This window comes from Enhydra lutris, unplaced genomic scaffold, assembly GCF_002288905.1.
Source record: "Enhydra lutris kenyoni isolate GAN:26980312 unplaced genomic scaffold, ASM228890v2 scaffoldscaffold6, whole genome shotgun sequence".
Taxonomy (NCBI): domain Eukaryota; kingdom Metazoa; phylum Chordata; class Mammalia; order Carnivora; family Mustelidae; genus Enhydra; species Enhydra lutris.
Genome location: NW_019154090.1, coordinates 44,898,273 through 44,916,815, shown reverse-complemented (window position 1 = coordinate 44,916,815; position 18,543 = coordinate 44,898,273). Strand labels below are relative to the sequence as shown.

The 18,543-nt window shown below is 39.8% G+C and overlaps 1 protein-coding gene across 4 annotated transcripts in view; it reads left to right on the top strand.

Moving 5' to 3' along the window:
- LOC111141378 (Ral GTPase activating protein catalytic alpha subunit 2) overlaps positions 1-18,543 on the top strand; it is a 316,071-nt gene that overhangs the window by 198,349 nt on the left and 99,179 nt on the right. For all 4 annotated transcript variants that reach the window (XM_022493879.1, XM_022493878.1, XM_022493876.1 and 1 more), the window contains 5 exons: positions 2,161-2,932; positions 3,763-3,834; positions 8,033-8,156; positions 10,282-10,437; positions 16,473-16,631. In XM_022493879.1, the coding sequence (XP_022349587.1) occupies positions 2,161-2,932; positions 3,763-3,834; positions 8,033-8,156; positions 10,282-10,437; positions 16,473-16,631 (1,283 nt within the window). The remainder of the gene's footprint in view (positions 1-2,160; positions 2,933-3,762; positions 3,835-8,032; positions 8,157-10,281; positions 10,438-16,472; positions 16,632-18,543) is intronic.

Below are 18,543 nucleotides of genomic sequence, written 5' to 3'. Positions count from 1 at the left end.
AGATGCAGCTGAAGTCTGTCAGGAAAAAACAATTTTTACTTCACAAATACTCCCTTTCCTTACCTTTCAATACCAAAAATATTTGGAGTTTTGATTGGGTGTGTCATGGTTTATGGCTTGATTAGTGTGACTCCACTTGATTTCCCACTGTAGAATTCAAACACATTCCTTAAAATACAAATTTGTATGTATCTCAGATTGAAAGCACAACCTATGTAAGTAAAAGCAGAGGAAAGTTGCTTTTCCAGTTATAATTGCCTGCCTTGGGCTTTACCAAATTGGACCTTTGTCCTCAGTTCTGTAGCCTGCTCTGTCGAGTTATCACCATGCGCTGTCACCATAGCCTCCTGAACCCCCAGCTGGCCGTGTCTTTGTTGTTTAGGGCATTAACATTTCTGACGGAGCACATATTCATATGGAATGATAAGCATGAATAAAAAGCATCTGTAACTTTTAAAAAAGTTAATATGGACACAAAAGCAAAGGCATTCATAACTGTGGTTTCAGGGGAATTAGTTGAGGTGTTTAAATTTCTCAGCTGTATGGAAATCATACACTTTTCTATAAGGGTCAGGAAGGACAGTTGAATTTGTCAGAGATGGATGTAAATGACCTTTGGTTATGAAAACTGAAGTTTTCATGTGAGATTTTATTTTGCATTCTTGCATACAGTGATTTCTTGTTCACTGAATAGCAAAAATTAAGAAGAAATTCAAGAAAAAGTCAGGACAATCTTGTTCATCAGTCATCACAATGAGGTTCCTACACTCTAGGATTTGATTGTTTCTTGGTAGGATTTATACATCATACAATTAATGTTTCATAGATAAGTTCATTGAATTTTTAATGTCTGAGAGGGAAGTTGTTTAGCATCAGAAAGCATAATTTAGAGTTATTTGTGTTTAATTAATATTTGAATTTTCTATTATGATTTTAGAAACCAAGTATTTCTTAAACCTTTAAGCCCAAAGTACAAGTCTTATTTAAATATCTAGTGATATTTTTTATTGAAAATAAAAGAGTTCATTTTCAGTTGTTCTTCAATAATACACAGTTCTTTTCTAACCTTGGTAAATTACAATTTCTCTGACCACTCTGAAGCTTAAATGATTATTTCCCTCCACGCTTACCAGTTGTTTCTCTGCTTCTTCCTTTACCCCTCCAGCATTTCAGAGCCCACCTTCACATGCTAATGTCAGTCTTCCTACACTTTTGAAGCCTTAAACATTTTGTAAGTCACTTGCTCTTAGGCCTTTAATCATCAACTGCAAATTCAGTTAAAACCTTCTATTTCTGTGAGTTAATTAATGAATCAGATTCCATTAAATATTTAAAATGCCCAAGCAACAAAACATAAATTGTCACAAAGATCTTAAAGCCGATTTCATCAAATCCATCCATGACATCACAAGCTTGATTCGTTTTATCATCATCTGCCTTTACCCTGGTGAAGGGAGTGGAGTAACCTCTGTGACCTGGACCTCCAACCCACCACCTTTCCCACCAGATCCTCTCCAGCTGCAGGTTGCACCTCCCAGAACTCCCTGAACCATCAGCTCTTTCAGGACAGGGAAATTCTCTGGTTTACTGCTGTATCTACAGATTTTTAAGTGTCCCTAGAATGAGATCTTCATGGAAGTTGGTTCTTTTAGCAATCTATTTATTTGCTTGTTTGTTTATTTATTTTTTTAAATGAACATATATTGTATTATTTATTTCAGGGGTGCAGGTCTGTGATTCATCAGTCTTACACCCATCACTCCACAATAGCACATACCCTCCCCAATGTCCATCACCCAGGTATTCTATCCCCCTCACTCCCCTCCCCTCCAGCAACCTGCAGTTTGTTCTCTGAGATTAAGAGTCTCTTATAGTTTGTCTCCCTGTCTGGTTTTGTCTTGTTTCATTTTTTCCTCTCTTCCCCTACGATCTTCTGCCTTGTTTCTTATTCCACATATCAGTTTATATGATAATTGTCTTTCTCTGATTGACTTATTTCTAGCAATCTATATAAATTGTACTTTTAATTCACATAGAATTAGTGTCAAAAAAGAAAATAGATGAAAAAAATGCCCAGACTAAAACAAATCCAACATTCCGAGTACAGATTTTGACCTTCCTTCCCCATTGTCTGCTATGTTCCCTTATCCCGGCTCACAGAGCGGAAAAGGAGGAGTTTGGAGCTGATCCCCCTGACTGCCCGCATGGTGATGGCCCACCTGGTGAACCACCTGGGACACTTCCCGATGTGTGGGGGTCCCGCTGTTCTGCACAGCCTGGTCAGTGAGAACCATGACAATGCACATGCCGAGGCCCCCGAGCTGTCTTCTGAGGTGTTCCGGAGCCCAAACCTTCAGCTCTTTGTGCTGAATGACAGCACCCTCATCTCCTACCTTCAGACACCCTCAGAAGGGCCAGCAGGCGGCTCACGGGGGGGTGCCTTGTCAGACGTCAGAGTAATCGTGCGGGATATCTCAGGGAAGTACTCTTGGGACGGGAAGGTTTTGTATGGACCATTGGAAGGCTGCTTAGCACCCAGCAGCAGAAGTCCTGCATTTCTGATTTCGGGCTGGCAACCTCAAGCTTTGGGAGCTCAGAAGGATTTTTCTCAAATTGAGGAGGGAGATGATGTCCTCGACAAATTACTTGAAAACATTGGCCACACAAGTCCCGAATGCCTTTTACCATCACAGCTAAATCTAAATGAGCCCTCCCCACCCCCGCGGGGAATGAACCGTGACCAGGAGAAGGAAATCATCGAGGTCATTTTGCGCCAGAATGCCCAAGAAGACAACTACATCCAGAGGTGTAACTCTGACTCAGCTATGAAGATCACCAGCCAGGAGCAGCCCTCACCAGTAGAGCCACGAGGACCCTTTTATTTCTGCAGGTTGTTGCTCGATGACTTGGGGATGAATTCTTGGGACAGAAGGTAACAATCCTCTCTAGACCTTCACCTATTTTATCATTATTTTTGTGTGTTCTTGTTCTCAGTTTGGGTTTGGGAAGCAGAGAATAGAAATGGAGGTTTTTCTTTCTACGTTTATAGTTTATTTTCTGCTGCTAAGTTAAAGCTACAAGTAGAACTAATTGTGCTCTACTGAGGCACATACTGAGTTTCAGACATCTCTTATATTTTAAAGAGTATCAGACATTTTCTGTGTGCATGTGTGTGTGTGTGTGTTTTAATTACTGCTCTGTCCATTATTGCTTCTCTTGTCACAAAAGATGCAAATGGACTCCAAAGATGAATAAGCCACCATCTCACCCGAGGTCTGGTGAAGGAGGTAGACTTGGCACAACTCTGATGAAAGATAGCATGACATGGGGGTCCAAGAGGAACAGTTAATCCAGTGCAAAGTGTGGGATGGTAAGGGAAGGCTTTGTGAAAGGGCTGGTCTTGAACTGGATCCTGACAGTGGAGTGGGGTTTCTAAGGACAGAGATAGGGAAAAGGGATTCACAGCAGAGCTGATAGTGAAAAAAGGCACAGACAGGCATACACACATCAGTGACACACTTATTCACCTCCGAGCCATCCAGTGTCAATGGATAGTGATGGGGTGTCATGGAATTTTGATGCCTTCAAATGTCTTAAGGAGAATGGAGCTCATTCTGGGGGCTCAGATCATAAATCTTTCATGAATGAAGAGGGTTATGGATGGGTATGTGGATAGATGAGTAGGTAGGTTTGTTGATTGATTGGAAAGGGAAGAATTGGTCTGTGATTATACATCTTTTCTTCCATCTCTTTTTTTAATAGAAAAAATTTCCATCTGTTGAAGAAAAATTCCAAACTATTGAGAGAGCTAAAAAATCTGGACTCCCGTCAGTGGTATGTGAAAGTATATCATTCTACTTCCTTCCTGCCTATGAGTATGTGTGCTTGGATGACAGAGCTGCAGGAATGAATACACCTGCAGAGACACCCAAAGGTCATTCTATAATCAGAATCTGGTAACATCTGCACATGCCATACCTTTGGTGTTTTCCCCCTTGAGGAGTAAGCTTACATGCTTACTATGCTGAGAAGAAGTCATTGCTCCCATCTAATCTGTCTTTGGTTGAGGACCTTTTCATGTGGCAGCCAGTGGACATTCATTCTCATTTAATTTCTGTAGAGATTAAATTCCTTTTTCTCCAATGAGGAACAGAGGCTTACCAGGCTCAGACACCTACCTGTGCTCATACATAACCATGTTGTTTGAACCAAGCAAGTCTGACTTCATAACCCATGTTGTGTCCCAATGCACTGGCTGCAGTCTCTGTTCTATAACATGGGCAAGCTTAAAACCAGTGCGTTTCAGTTAGTAATTTCCTAGTAGTGAGGCTTCTTCTCAAAGCTGGTCAAATCTCAGGTGTGCTCCTTATCTGTACAATCTTAGAAGCAATTCTACAGATGAACTCAGGACCAGTTTTTGATTTGGGGGAAATGTGTGCTTCCAAAAACATCTCAGGCAATAGTAAGTGTAGTGCTTTGTACATAACAGGTGCTTCAAAGTCTTGAATAAACTGCTTGTTTAGTCTTAGTTTTTAAAAAAACTCATTTTCTAAAAAATAGCTTTTTGTTCCTCTCTTACTCCCCATAGAATATCATTAGGTATCTCATTACAGATGAAAAACCTGAAGCCATTATTCCTCACATTGCCTTTCATCATATTCAGTTTCCCAATTGTTGTTATGCTTCTTTTTCTCTAGAGGCATAGAGACCAAATTCTCTGTGGAAACTCTGTGAGGGGTTTCTTGTGAAGGACTCAGGGGTTCACTTCTCTCTACCTCTTGTCCTCCAGTATTAAACAAGCAGTCACTTGGGCTCCAAACTCAGCTTTTCAAGCATATGCTGAATTATTCCATGCTTCCTAGTATTAAGTGAATACATCGGTATCTTTTAATTGTGGCCAATTTGAGTGTTAATGCACTTTAGTTGCATGAGGTACAATTGGATGAGCTCCCTGGGGTGCTGTTGCAGTAAAATATGGCTTTGGAGAGCTGATCAGCAAATTTTCTGTCCCTTGATTAACCTTTGCTTGAAATCCAAACTCCTGGATTTAGTATCTTCTTAATATCTAAAAAAGGTATCAGTTTACTTTGTTAATAGTACAGGGTGTGTTTGAGGTTCTTTTTGAAAAAAAAAAAAGTGGAAATAAGTTGGGGACTCTAGGTATGAGAAATCTAGACAGTCCCATGTATTGGTTAGTTAACAGGTAAGAATATACCTTGTCCCTCAACTTCTGGTTAGGGTGGCTGTGTTTATTTCTGATACCAGTTTATCTCCCTGCTGTCAAGGCATAGTTCCTGCTTGGCGTGTTAGGAAAAGTAGAGACTGCGTGGGAACTATCATCTATATACCGTGAAGATAGTGAAGATATAAAAGGTGTCATGAATGCACATGCAAATTACAGTGGGCTCCTCTTTTAAATATTAATACCTCTTGTCACCACATGGTAAAGTGAAAGTTAAAATCATGGTTTTTTTTCTTTGTTTGGCTTTGTAATGTGACAGCACAAGGAAACTGAGCTATTTTGGTCTATTCCTAATAAGAAAGAAAAATGCATTCTAATGAGGAAGAGGAAATGTTGATTTTATGTGCCTGTGTTCCTGAATTACCTGCTCCTTCATGCATTGGTGGTGCAGCTTATGGATATGAAGTGCTGTTGCTAATTATCATTTCAAAAGCCTGGCTCTAATAAGACCAGACACAGCGTCTGATCCTGGCAGGCTCTCTGTGGTGCTAACATTTTGGAGGATGTGAAATTTGATGAATGTTTACAGCTAAAGGTCACCTTTCCTTACACCTACATCAGTCAGGCAGTCACTGGGGCTTAGCTCTTGTGCTCCCATGTTGAGTTAATGAGGACTCAAGGACCTGCAAGCAACTACAAGATAAAAAGCTTGGACTTTGAGGAGAGTCAACAAAAATGTTTCAGATAAACCTGAGATGGTCTTGTTATATGTATAGAACAGAGAATAATCACATTCTGAGGACTTTTGAATATACAGAGAGAGTTACAGAAAGGAATTGAGTGACTATACTTTTTTTCCTTTTGTTGAAAAAGACAGTCTTTCAGGTCATAAGTCATGATCTCCGTCATCATCTGAGCCCCCAAATTATTATAGCTCTGAGAATAAGCTAGTCAGATTCTAGTGGGTGTGTCCTGCCTGTCACTCAGGGAATAAATGGTGTGGTAGTTTCAGGGCTCTGTACTGCATGAGGACAAGCTTTCTGACAGTCTGAGAGCACATGGTCTCTACTCTAGAGCATCAGTCCCCTGGATCAGTCACCACAAAACCTCCCTCTTCTCGCAGCAATGGTTGGTTCCCATTAAGAGAGGCGCCCCCAACTGTGTGCTTGTGCCATGCCAGTCAGAGCATTCAGGATGTCCACTTTCTCCAGAGGTAGCAGGATAGCGCTCATCAAAAGCCTTAAAAGTAGGCAATGACCAAGATTCTTTTTCTATGAATGTATTCCAAGGACATATCAAAGAAAATGTTATAGTGTCTTTAAAACTGGAAGCAACTTAAAGGTCCAATGATAAGGATTTGGGATAAGATGTATTCATATACTGGAACGTTACACAACCATTAATAAACTTTGTCATACAAACACATGGTATAAAAGTGTTCCCACTCAAAAATGGTTTACATGGTGACTTTTATGTTATGCATATTTTATACAGTAAAAAAAGTGTTCCCAAATATTTTAAGTTAAAATTATCAGTTGCAAAACAGGGTGTAGTAACTTCTCACTTTTGTATGTGAAAATGCATCTTAAAATCCTAACAGTTGCAATTTCAACATAGAAGCAAAGAACATAAGTGAATTTTTATTCTTCTCTTTCCTTTCTGTATTTTCTAATTTTACTCATGAACTGTGGGAGAAATGAATCCTTGACTTATTTTTATGACTTTTTAGTTCAGTTTCATTTCATTCTGCTTATTAAGTAAAAACATAAGTCCAACGGAAGGAAATATTTGCAAATATGTTAAAATATAGAGCCCAAATTCTACTAGTATAGGTGTCTAATCAGATTACAATGCTAAGATGTTGAACAATTAAGACTGTAGAAACATTTCTTTATGTTTGACACTTGGTAGTTTTTCCTATGAGATTTTTCAGAATGCAATGCAAAAATAATAAGGAAGGTAGAACTCTGCTGGCGATAATCCAAAATTTAAAAAAATAGAGACTTGAATAAAACTTGGATGATGGGGCCACAGAATGAGTGGTTCTTGATGAAAGCTCTGAATTAGCCCAGCGCCTTCATCTCTAAACTATCACCAAATTGCCAGGTAAAAAAGTCTAGTTATTTCGACACTTTAGGGTATAATTTGTAGAAATTGGTTATTGATCTATTTATATATAGCATCGGGTCTCTTGTCAACAGAGGTTTAACTGAGCAGCTACTATATGCCAAGGACCAGGGTACATATACAAAAGGCAAAAAGGCAGGACTCCTGTCCTCAGAGTACAGATCATGTTAACTTGATTTAACAGCAAAGCACCCAAAATCCATCATGGAGGAAGTGGATGAATGGTACAGTTCCAGTCAGGGAGCCATCTAGTATCCTTCTTTCAAAGTGTGTTACGTGAAATATAGGCAGTCACATAGACCTAGTCTCAACTGGTATCTATGTGAAACGCTTTCACATATATATTTTTTTACACCAAAAATGTAGAGAGTTTGTCCAATAATGTTCTAACATGCTGTTAAATATGTCACATGTTCTGAGAGTGATCTCAAGAACCAGACTGCCCTGCTTCAATTCCTGGCCTCCCACTTGCTGTGTGCTTTTTGTTTAATTTTCTGTGCCTCCTTTCAACCACCTCTACAAGGGAAGTGATGATAATTGTCTCTTTAGAGTGTTTGCAAAGAGTGAATGAGACCATGTGTCGAACCTTGTCAGAACAGTGACTGACCCCTAGTAAATTCTCCGTAAATGTAAAGCTCTGTATTAGGAGTCATGCTGGTAGCTGTAGTGAAATAAAATTTTAAATATGAGAATTCTAACTCCTTTAAATTGAAAAATTTATAGCCGTGAAACGCACAAAATTGCGGTGTTTTACATTGCTGAAGGTCAAGAAGACAAGTGTTCAATCCTCTCCAATGAAAGAGGAAGCCAAGCATATGAAGACTTTGTTGCCGGACTTGGATGGGAGGTAATTCATTTCATTTGGGAGCTGTTTATTGACCAGTACTATTTAAGGATGTATATAAACTGAACATCAATCATACAAGGTTTTACATTCAAATCTAGTACAGATAGTGTTACAGAGTTGATGAATGTATTGAATTTGGCATCTTCTGTTAGTTGCTTTTCAGTACTTCATACATGAACTTTTGTTTCCCTTAACTTTTCCTTTAATGTTATTTCATCTGCTTTTTATCCAAACCGAGTAGTCAAATTGACTCACCCAGCCATAGACAGTATATGGGAAGAAAAGATAAATATGGGCAGAGAAGCATTGGTTTTAGCTGCAGTATGGAGATTGGAAAAGAAAAAAGTGACTTGGTGGGTGAAAAATATGAAGAAAGAGCTGGATGAAGTAAAAAATTGTCATGAAAATAGAATAGAGTAACCATTATGGCTTTTCAGCCAACCTCTTTCCCTAAGGGAGATCCCAGGATGACTGATACTGAAAGAATTCACTTTTTCTCTGCTGAATAATAGTCTGACAGACAGACATATACATTTATACACAAGTGTGCCTGCACACACACCTATCTGTCTCTTGGAACATAAATCTAAAGGAAATTACATCTCCAGAATCCAAAAGAACTCAGAGTAGTTATAATGGAAATCAGCATTCTGAAATAGTTTCCTTACTTTTCCTTACTTTTGTTTTGGTTTCTTGGTTATCTGTGCTGTGGGAAACTTTCTAGGTACATAAATAAGACTTGTCTCTGAGAGTTAAATGTTAACAAGGAAGCTAATATGAAGATGGGGATAGGAGAACCCTACATCAAGGTTAAGACCATGTACTTTATAAAATGTCAAGTAGATTTTATTCTGAAAGAGTTAACTGTACTCCAATAAGTTGTCCTTCTTACTAATGAAGTGACTTTTTATTTATTGTAGAATATACTTAATCATTTTAACCAATATACTTTTTAAACCAACACATTCTTAACTGGAGTTTTAAGAAAAGACTAGAACATTAATTTAGTGTATGTATTGATTGTATTTGGCACAGAAGAGATCCTTCTATTGCTTTTTTTTCAGTTGTGTTACAACAGATGCTTTACTGAAAGAATACTAGTTCATGAAAAGTTAAATTTAATAAAGAGGGTGTGGGTCCTAGGCAATGACTAAGAAGTGATTATTCACACCGTAACTTGAAAAAGAATAATAATAATAAAAAAAATGATAACTCCCAGACTTGTAGTAGTGGTATAAATCAAAACAACCCCTTTGAAGCATAGTTTAGCAATGGCTGTTAATTTTTTTTTTTTTTAAGATTTTATATATTTATTTAGGCCGAGAGGCAGGCGGAGAGAGAGGAGGAAGCAGGCTCCCCGCTGAGCAGAGAGCCTGATGCGAGCCTCAATCCCAGGACCCTGGGCTCATGACCTGAGCCACCCAGGCACCCCATGGCTGTTAAAATTTTAAAACATCTGTAATCTTTGATAAAACATCCTACCAAAACATTCCTTTGAATGCTCCTTGTGATTTGATCATACCAGCACTGTTTGAGAAAGCAGAAAATCCCACAAATCCATCAATAGGGAAACTCTGTGTGTGTGTATGTGTGTGTACATAAACACATATAAATACACATACATACACACGTATTCATATGTTTGTATTTATAAGATGGAAAAAAGCTAGAGAAATGTGCATCAAATTTGTGATGGTGCCTCTCTTAGGTTGGTAGGATTTTGGAGCACTTTCATTGTAACGGTTTCTTTTTTTTTTTTTTTAAGATATTATTTATTTATTTGACATAGAGAAGGAGAGAACACAAGCAGGGGGAGAAGCAGAGGTAGAGGGAGAAGCAGGCTCCCTGCAAAGCAGGGGAAACCCGATACGGGACTCTATCCCAGGACTCCTCGATCATGACCTGAGCTGAAGGCAGTGGCTTGAACAGCTGAGCTACCTAGGCATCCCCATTGTGAAGGTTTCTTTAATGTTTTGATTTTGTCTAATTTGGTATTATATTTGTTTGTTATCAGAAATCAAAATGAAAATAATTATATTTCTTTAAAAGAAAAGACATTTTTGCTTGGTGAATGAGGACAATTTAGGGTTGACCCTCACTCTTCCCTCTTTGTTACCTGCGTCAGGTGGATCTCTCAACCCACTGTGGGTTCATGGGCGGACTTCAGCGCAATGGCAGTACAGGGCAGACTGCCCCTTACTATGCTACCTCGACTGTGGAAGTGATTTTCCACGTTTCAACTCGGATGCCATCAGACTCAGATGATTCACTCACCAAAAAGGTAAGAAGCCTCTTTGAGGATTGAGGACCATTCTTAGCTACCATGGTTTATAGGTGAGGCTCTTGTAGTCAGTCAAAGCCCTTGGCATGACATGCACCAAGACTGATTTCCTCTGGGTGCAATTTCAGTGTATTTCTTCTCAAGCTACAGTTGTAATTAATCTGAAATATCTAACTTGGCAAAACTAGACAAAGAAGTAAATGAAAAGTTTGAGTCTTAAATCCTAAGATTAAGATGTAGGAAAAGGAAGTGTCTTAAATGTTGTTAATTTTGGATCTTCCTTCATCTGACTGTTAACTGACAGAAAATAGCATTGTTGACCTCTCAGGTTGGCAAAGGTCTTAAGATGCAAGGACTCTGTCCTGACAGATTGCCGAGAAAGCAGGCACCTCCCAGGCTTGCTGGGGGCAATTGGGCAATATCTGTGAAAATCACAAGTACAGGTGTGCTCTTGCCTAGGGGTCCCACCTTTGGCACTGACCTTGTTTCTCTTCCAGCTTGGGCCCAGGAGGCAGTTTTCTCTAGAACTGACAGGAAACCTCCTCCACCTCTGAGGAACTCCCCAGGGGTACATGGCCCTGAACTTTCAAACCTGTAAGATGTTTACTTCAGGTGACCCTCTATTAGAGGTGAGGAGCACCTTAAAAGAAGAGGAATCCTAGTCTGGGAAGAAAGCCAAGAAGTCTGACCCACTTCTCTGAGTTTCCAGATGAAACAGCAGCTAGCCTGCTCTAGTGGGTGGCAGAGTGAGCCTGGAATCCCTACCTCACACCCACTCACTTCCTACAAGGATGCAAGAAAACTACAGCAGCACCTCAGTGGATGGGAAAATAGCTCATTCAGGAACTAAAAAACCCATTAAAGGATTAAGTGTGGTGGTTATAGCCAGGTTCTAAAGACAGGCAGATGTGAGCTCAACTGTTAGTAGTCCGTGCCTCAGTTTCCCCATCTACTAAACGAGATTGAAAACAGTTACAGCGTTGTTGCGAAGTAATGGATAATGCTCATACAACTGCTTAGCATGGTGCCTGGTGTAGGATCTAACATCAGCCCTCGTCATTGCCCACTGGTCTAATTGAATCTTTTTTCTCCTGCCGCATTAGGAGTGACTGATATTGGCTAATGGGCCCCACTGTTACCACCTCATCTCTTCTCTCTGCAGTTTTGCTTTTTCATCACTACAGCTCCAGATGTCTAGACCACCTATATCGTGGGCAGTGGTACTCATAAAACCTCAGAACTTGGGTCACAGCACAACCACAGACAACATTCCCAGTGACTAAGTGTCTGGGATGTGCAGAGCACGAAGGCCATGTGCTGCCTCCCTCAGGCATGGAGGAGCTGCCTCCATGTCTTAGGTTTTAATGGCCACCCTGGTGGCGATATTCTTATTGAAGGGGGGACCCTGCTCTGTTTCAGATTACCAGGACCTTAGGCAGGGCTTCCATATCCTTTATACTTGCAGTGCCTTGTAAATTGCTGCTAATCCGCAAATGTGTTGCCATATTCTATGACTTTTTTATGACTGAGAACTATTTTGTTAATAGGTTTATTTAAAATATTTTTTTAAATTATTTCCTAGGTAGGATTCTTTTATTTTTTCCCTCTCTTCCTTTTTCTCTTCTTTTTTTTTTTTTCTTTCACGAAAAGACATCATGTTTTCTTGATAAAACGCCTTGCCATAAATAATGTTGCAAGGCTTGGCCTGGTTGAAAGATTCCCTACTGTAATAATCAAAATTCAGCTGATACCTTTTGCAGCTCTGAGATTTAGCATCATTAGAGACAAACTCTCTTTATCAGGATGTCTCACAGCCAGACTAAAAATCAGTCACAGTAACAGCAGCCCACAGTTCCTTGTCTTACTCTAACTAAATTGTCCCTAACAGCTTAAAAATGAGCTGCAAAATTCTAAAGTGATTCATGCTCTCTTCTGCCCCTGTCATGGGGGCACTTTTTCAATTCCACAATCCGGTTGCAACCCCATACTGAACTCTTGATCCTTCACTGCAGAAATTTGTTAGCTCTAGCTAGATTAGATTTTTCACAGCTAATCTAACTGCTGTAGGGGTTTGCAGAGTGGGGACAGAGCTGTGCTATTGGATTTGTCCAATTCATTTGACTCCAGGACTATAATTGCACTTATGTCTTACAAGGCTTTTATAGCCTCAGGCTGGCCAGCCGCATAAAAAACAAATTGGCAGTGATACAGTACGAGTGAAAAGGGATGAAAGGCCCACATTATCAGTCTCCAGGCAGCACTGTTCTGGCAGGAAGTTTCTTGGTTAATTTACAAATAAAACTTAGATTTTAGGATGGGCACACTGTCAGCTGAACAATGGGGATGTCAGGCCTGACTGTTACTTAGTAAAAGTAGCAGCCGGGCCTACTGAGGAGCAGGAATTCTTCAATCAAACAGACGACTCCTTCTGGAGCCAGCTGGCGATGTAATGCAATTAGTCGGGAAAGGAGGTCAGCCTATTAGGTGTGTACCATGACCAGTGTCACCAGTGCGTGCCGCCTGGCAGCAGCAGGCAGAATGGCCCAGGCGGAGGGACTTTGAAACTCTGTCAGGACGAGAAGTGGCAGGACATGGGGTTGATTTCTTAAGACTGAAGAAGCGAGCATTTGTTCTGAGCCTGTTAAGCATCCGTGCATTCTGGAGCCTGTTGTACAACTGGAGCAGTAGCAGGCGTGAGTGACAGCTCCGTCCCAGGACGAGACTCATCAGTCTCTCCCAGAATATACATGAGTCATACCAGCTTCACTTGTGTGCACGCAACAGACTCACTGGTGGATTTTAGATAGGGGGCCCTCTGTTCAGAATTCTCCAGAACTCACAAAATGACATCTCTGTCATGAAATCCCCTTTACATTGAGCAACACATTGAAGCTTCCAGAGTATTCCTTCCTATTCTGACATGGCTGGGTTAGCTTACTTGTCTCACCTGCCTGTGTTCTTGTCTGAGGCAGAAGAGGGCATGTTTTTGCTCTTTGCTCAGATATGCTAGTCAGTGGGTCCTGTGGCCTTAGCTCTTAGTTTTGTGAGTTAGCCAATTAAACTGTGACTTGTCCAGAGATCTGGAGCACATGATATTGAAAGCAGCTTTGAGATGATGAAAATTGTATCATTACCACACAGAAATAGCTTTTCCTTAATTAAAGAAGTGCCACACTGGGAGGACAGGTCTGTCAGTGTGATACTATTCTCCCTTGCTATGGTTCTGAGAACACAGCCCAAACAGAATTAGGAGAGACTTATGTGGATTATATAATTGAGGATCCTAATTGAGGAAAGGGAAAGTAACTGGAAATGTCAGTAATCACTGTATTACCTCAGAGCAAATGCCTTGAGCAACTTATGCTTCTGGGTTGAAAGGAGCCATCACAGGTTTTAAGGTGCTGGCATTAAGTGGTAGCCCCACATTTGAAGGGTGTTTAGTAGGTGTGTTGTTCCCATTGCGACTCTTGTGCCGGCATTATGTCAAGGGGCACAACAAAACCACCTGGCATTTTGCCTCTCTTGACAGGGTGATGGCAGCCGTACTGTCACAATTTTCTTCTGCTAGGCTAAATTCCCCCCACCCCACCTCCCACCCCCACAACGTTTCAATTTGATACAATTCCTATTTCCCTTGAAAACCTGCCTTTATTGTGTTGCTGGTAATGCTGACTATGTTTTCACTCCAAAACAAATGAATTTCAGGAGTGTGTTGTGAGATCCTGGCATGTATTTTGTTTTTTGTGTTTTTTTTTAATTAATTTTAATTTTTTTAAACATATATTTTTATCCCCAGGGGTACAGGTCTGTGAATCGCCAGGTTTACACATTTCACAGCACTCACCATAGCACATATCCTCCCCAATGTCCATAACCCCACCTCCCAACCCCCCTCCCCCCATCAACCCTCAGTTTGTTTTGTGAGATTAAGAGTCACTTATGGTTTGTCTCCCTCCCAATCCCATCTTGTTTCATTTACTCTTCTCCTAACCCCTTAACCCCCCCATGTTGCATCTCCTCTCCCTCATATCAGGGAGATCATATGATAGGCATGTTTTATTAAAAAAGAAAGAGAAAAGAAAGAGAGGTGGAAATAGAGGAATATAGAGAGACATTCAGTTTTGCTATGAGAATTTGGTGTCTTTCTTTTTCTTTTAACTATTTATGGGTGGCGATGGCTTGGCTGCACCTTTTGCCTGCTACCCTTTTCGCCTTTATATGTGATGGGGGAAGAAGAAGAAAGATATGCTGGGTAACTTTACACTTAGAAAGTTGTAGATACTGTTAAATTGTTCTAGATCATCATGACTTGCGCTCAACACCCACAGTTGTGTTTATCCCAGCGCCCAAGCTCAGACACAGCTGAATCATGTGCCCCTCTCATAGGGGTTACCTGTAATCGCACCTGTACCTCACTGTAGTACAAAGGTCAATTTTTAAAAATTGACTCAAACAGTCATTCCCAGAAGCGCGACGAGTGAAGAACAGGAAAGCATTGCAGCAAACCAACTTCCTTTGTAACATTGTAAATGGAAAAGAGTCCATGTTGGGGTCACCTCACAGTTTTCTTTTGTGGTCAAATAGTGTGTAAGGAAAATTTGCTTTATACTAATGTGTTTTAAATACATGGTACCCCAGAGCATCTTTTTTGTTTTTTTTAATTTTAATACAAAACTACATTACCTTTGGTGCAGCATCGCTATTTTATTAATAGTGCCTCTGAATTTAGTCATTATTGGGGTTCATCTATTAAATAAACTAGGAAGCAAGAAATGCTTCCCCAAGTGATGGTAGATAGCATTCTTCTGCAGCATGTGAAAGAACCAAACCTCAGACTTTCAATAGGTGTCAGAAAGCCTTCACCAGTCAGCCTTTCTGGTTGTAGAACTTCAATTTTGGCCAACATTTTAATCTTTATAATCTAGTTTGTTTAATCACAGTCTCAGGCTTATCAGACAATTTCATGCAGGGCCTTCTCCAGCCCAGGATTCACAGTCAGTACACAGGACCTTCATCAAGGGTGATCTTGCGGCCAAAGAGCTCAGCCCAGGAAGAAGTCTCAAAGAGTCTCTTCCTTGGAGGCATGCTAAGCCCTCCTCAGAGATCCTGGGGGTCGCTGACTTGTTTTTGGATTTTATGGCCTCTTTGTCTATAAAATGACCCAAAAAAGCGGGCTACGCTATTTGAGCAGTGACAGTACAACTGGCTTTTGTTGTCGACTTTGATGGCTGTGAGCAGTAGAAATGGCACTAAGTTAGAGGCCCTATCCCAGATTTCCAGGCCTGCTCTGCTCCTTGCTATTTGCACACCTTGTCAGGTGGTGCCTTTCTCTTTCTGAGCCCCATCTCTTCCCTGTCAGATAGCACAAAGATGATGTCATTTGCCTCAGAGAGTTAGTAGGAAGATTTAACAAAACAATACATGTGAACATACTTTCTGGATAGTAAGACACACTCTCTGAAAGCTAGTTACTATTGTTGTTATTAAATTTAAGTAATTCTTATTAGTTTCTTAAAGGTAATTTTATATGTACTTTTTCTTAAAGCTTTGTCACAAATCGAGTTTTTATACATTTGGTAACAATTGTGTTATAGTAGCTTTTGGTCTCATATTCATATTTTTTCTTAATAACCATTGAATTTAGAGTTTTATGAAGCTCTATTGTAATATGGAATAAAAGGCTCATGTCGTTAATTATTTGGAGACATGCTCAGCAATATAAAGCATAAGGCTTTAATACAGGAGTAAAATTCAATTTTAAAAAATCCTTGAAAAGGTCTCATCCCCTTCTAGCAATAATGTACCTGCCATGCTTATATGCGTCATCTCAGTGCCAGTGTATTTCCATAGAAAGTAAGTGGTGTTTTCACGTGTTTGTCTTTTTTTCAAATCATCATAGGAGACAGTGGCATCGTACCTTTTTTTAGTAGTGAAATATTTTTGCCTCTGAGTATTATAATTCAATTTGTAAGCCACGACCCCTCATAAATTGCTGTTATCACTCTGATTAATAAAGAGCCAATTGGCCATTGCAGCTCCGTCACTTGGGGAATGACGAGGTCCACATCGTCTGGTCTGAACACTCCAGGGACTACCGCAGGGGAATTATCCCGACCGCCTTCGGAGACGTTTCAATCATTATTTACCCAGTGAAGAATCACATGTTCTTTATCGCGATTACGAAGAAACCCGAGGTACGTTTTCACCACATTATCACTCTGACTCATATAGCATTTACCATATGATTCACTGTTTTTGAAAAACAATGATATAAATATGTTAAAGGGGACTTTTTTCCAACTGGTGAATGTCTCACATATATCTGAATTACAAATGCCATATGGAAATTCAGTATGAATTGGGATTTTTAGAGTATCTTTCCTCAGGAGCACAAAATTCTGTATTTTTATGTCTAGACTCTTTGGGAATTACAGTTTGAAGATATTCATGGTATTTTAAATGTTTTGAATTTAAAATTTTTTTAATTTTAAAAAACGGTAATTTTAAATTTGGGACATATTGATTAATAATAATAAGAGTTGAATGAGCCCCATGTCACATCTAGCGTTTTGTGGATGGCTGTGGGTGTAGAATTCGACCTTGCATGACAAACAGGCACTGCTCACCAAGCCTCTGACTGCTGCTAATGGGGGTCAGTCCTGAAGGATTGCGAGCATGGCCGTGAAGAAAGCTAGGCCTCTGTAGCACAGCCCCCCCATGTGATGATTTTTAACAATTGAAGCACCTTGCCACAGAATCAATGTAGCCACATCAATTGGTATTGATCATGGGAATGGCTGGAACAATCCAATGGTTATGTGCTGTGTACTAAATTGGCTGCACTTTCGATCCTTGCCATGCCTTTAGTGGTATTTTAGTGGTGCTTTATATAGGGACTTGTTTTTGTGTTGGAATTATTAATAGGAGGGTTTGCTTTTACATTTTTTTTAAAGATTTTATTTATTTATTTGACAGACAGGGATTACAAGTAGGCAGAGAGGCAGGCAGAGAGAGAGGAAGGGAAGCAGGCTCCCCGCTGAGCAGAGAGCTGGATGTGGGACTCGATCCCAGGACCCTGGAATCAAGACTTGAGCCGAAGGCAGAGGCTTTAACCCACTGAGCCACCCAGGCGCCCCTGCTTTTACATTTTTAATTAAACATTTAGCATAGTTAAGTCACTTCTCAAGAAAATGACTTGGTGCTCCAGGTTGGTATTAAATGTAATCTTCATTTTCATTCCAAATTGTTCTCTTGAAGGAACTAAAAGTTATCATTCTACATACTCTGTATTTTGATCTTTAAAATAATAGGTAACTGAGATTTCCTGGGATTTATAGCATAATCAAAAGTGTTAAAGTCATGCAGATTAAATGAGCTAAGAAGTGAAAGATAGTTGGTATTTTGGAGGTATTATGCATGTATCTCATGGAGCACTGGGTGTGGTCCATAAACAATGAATTTTGGAACACTGTAAAAAATAAAAGTAAATTAAATTAAAAATAAAAAAGAAGTGAAAGGTGCTTCAAACAGTGGCTGACTCAGAATAAAAACCGTTTAAGTGTTAATTGCTGCTGTTGTTATTACCATTGCTGGTAATTTTTCAGTTATAGGCACTACTATGAAAGTAGAATAAATAATAAATCATTTCTCGGACTAGACACAGTGTGGGTCACCTCCTGAATTCAGAAAAGCCCCACTCTGGCTGGTGAGAAGCCTGACATAAAGGGAACCCTCTTTTCTATTCAGGGAGTGAAGATGCCACAAGTTCTTCACACTAAATATTTGTGTTATCTTTGATTCATGTCTTTTTGTATAAAGTTTTCACTCCTGTATAAGAAAATGGCTCTGAGTACTAATAATGTTTGTGTTTGTCTGGGAAGAACACTAACTTTAAGAATTAAACTGAAAATGTTGATATTAGACAACCAACAGATTTAGTGTCCTATAGCTTCCAAATCAGCAAAACGTGATTCTTTATTATTTAGTATGGATTAACTGGCTTTATTAGTTCATTTTCAACATGGTCCTCTAAAATGTCACTTACCATCCTAAAAATGTCACCATTATTTTTTGTGGCAAATAAAGAACATAAAAGGTATTTCAATT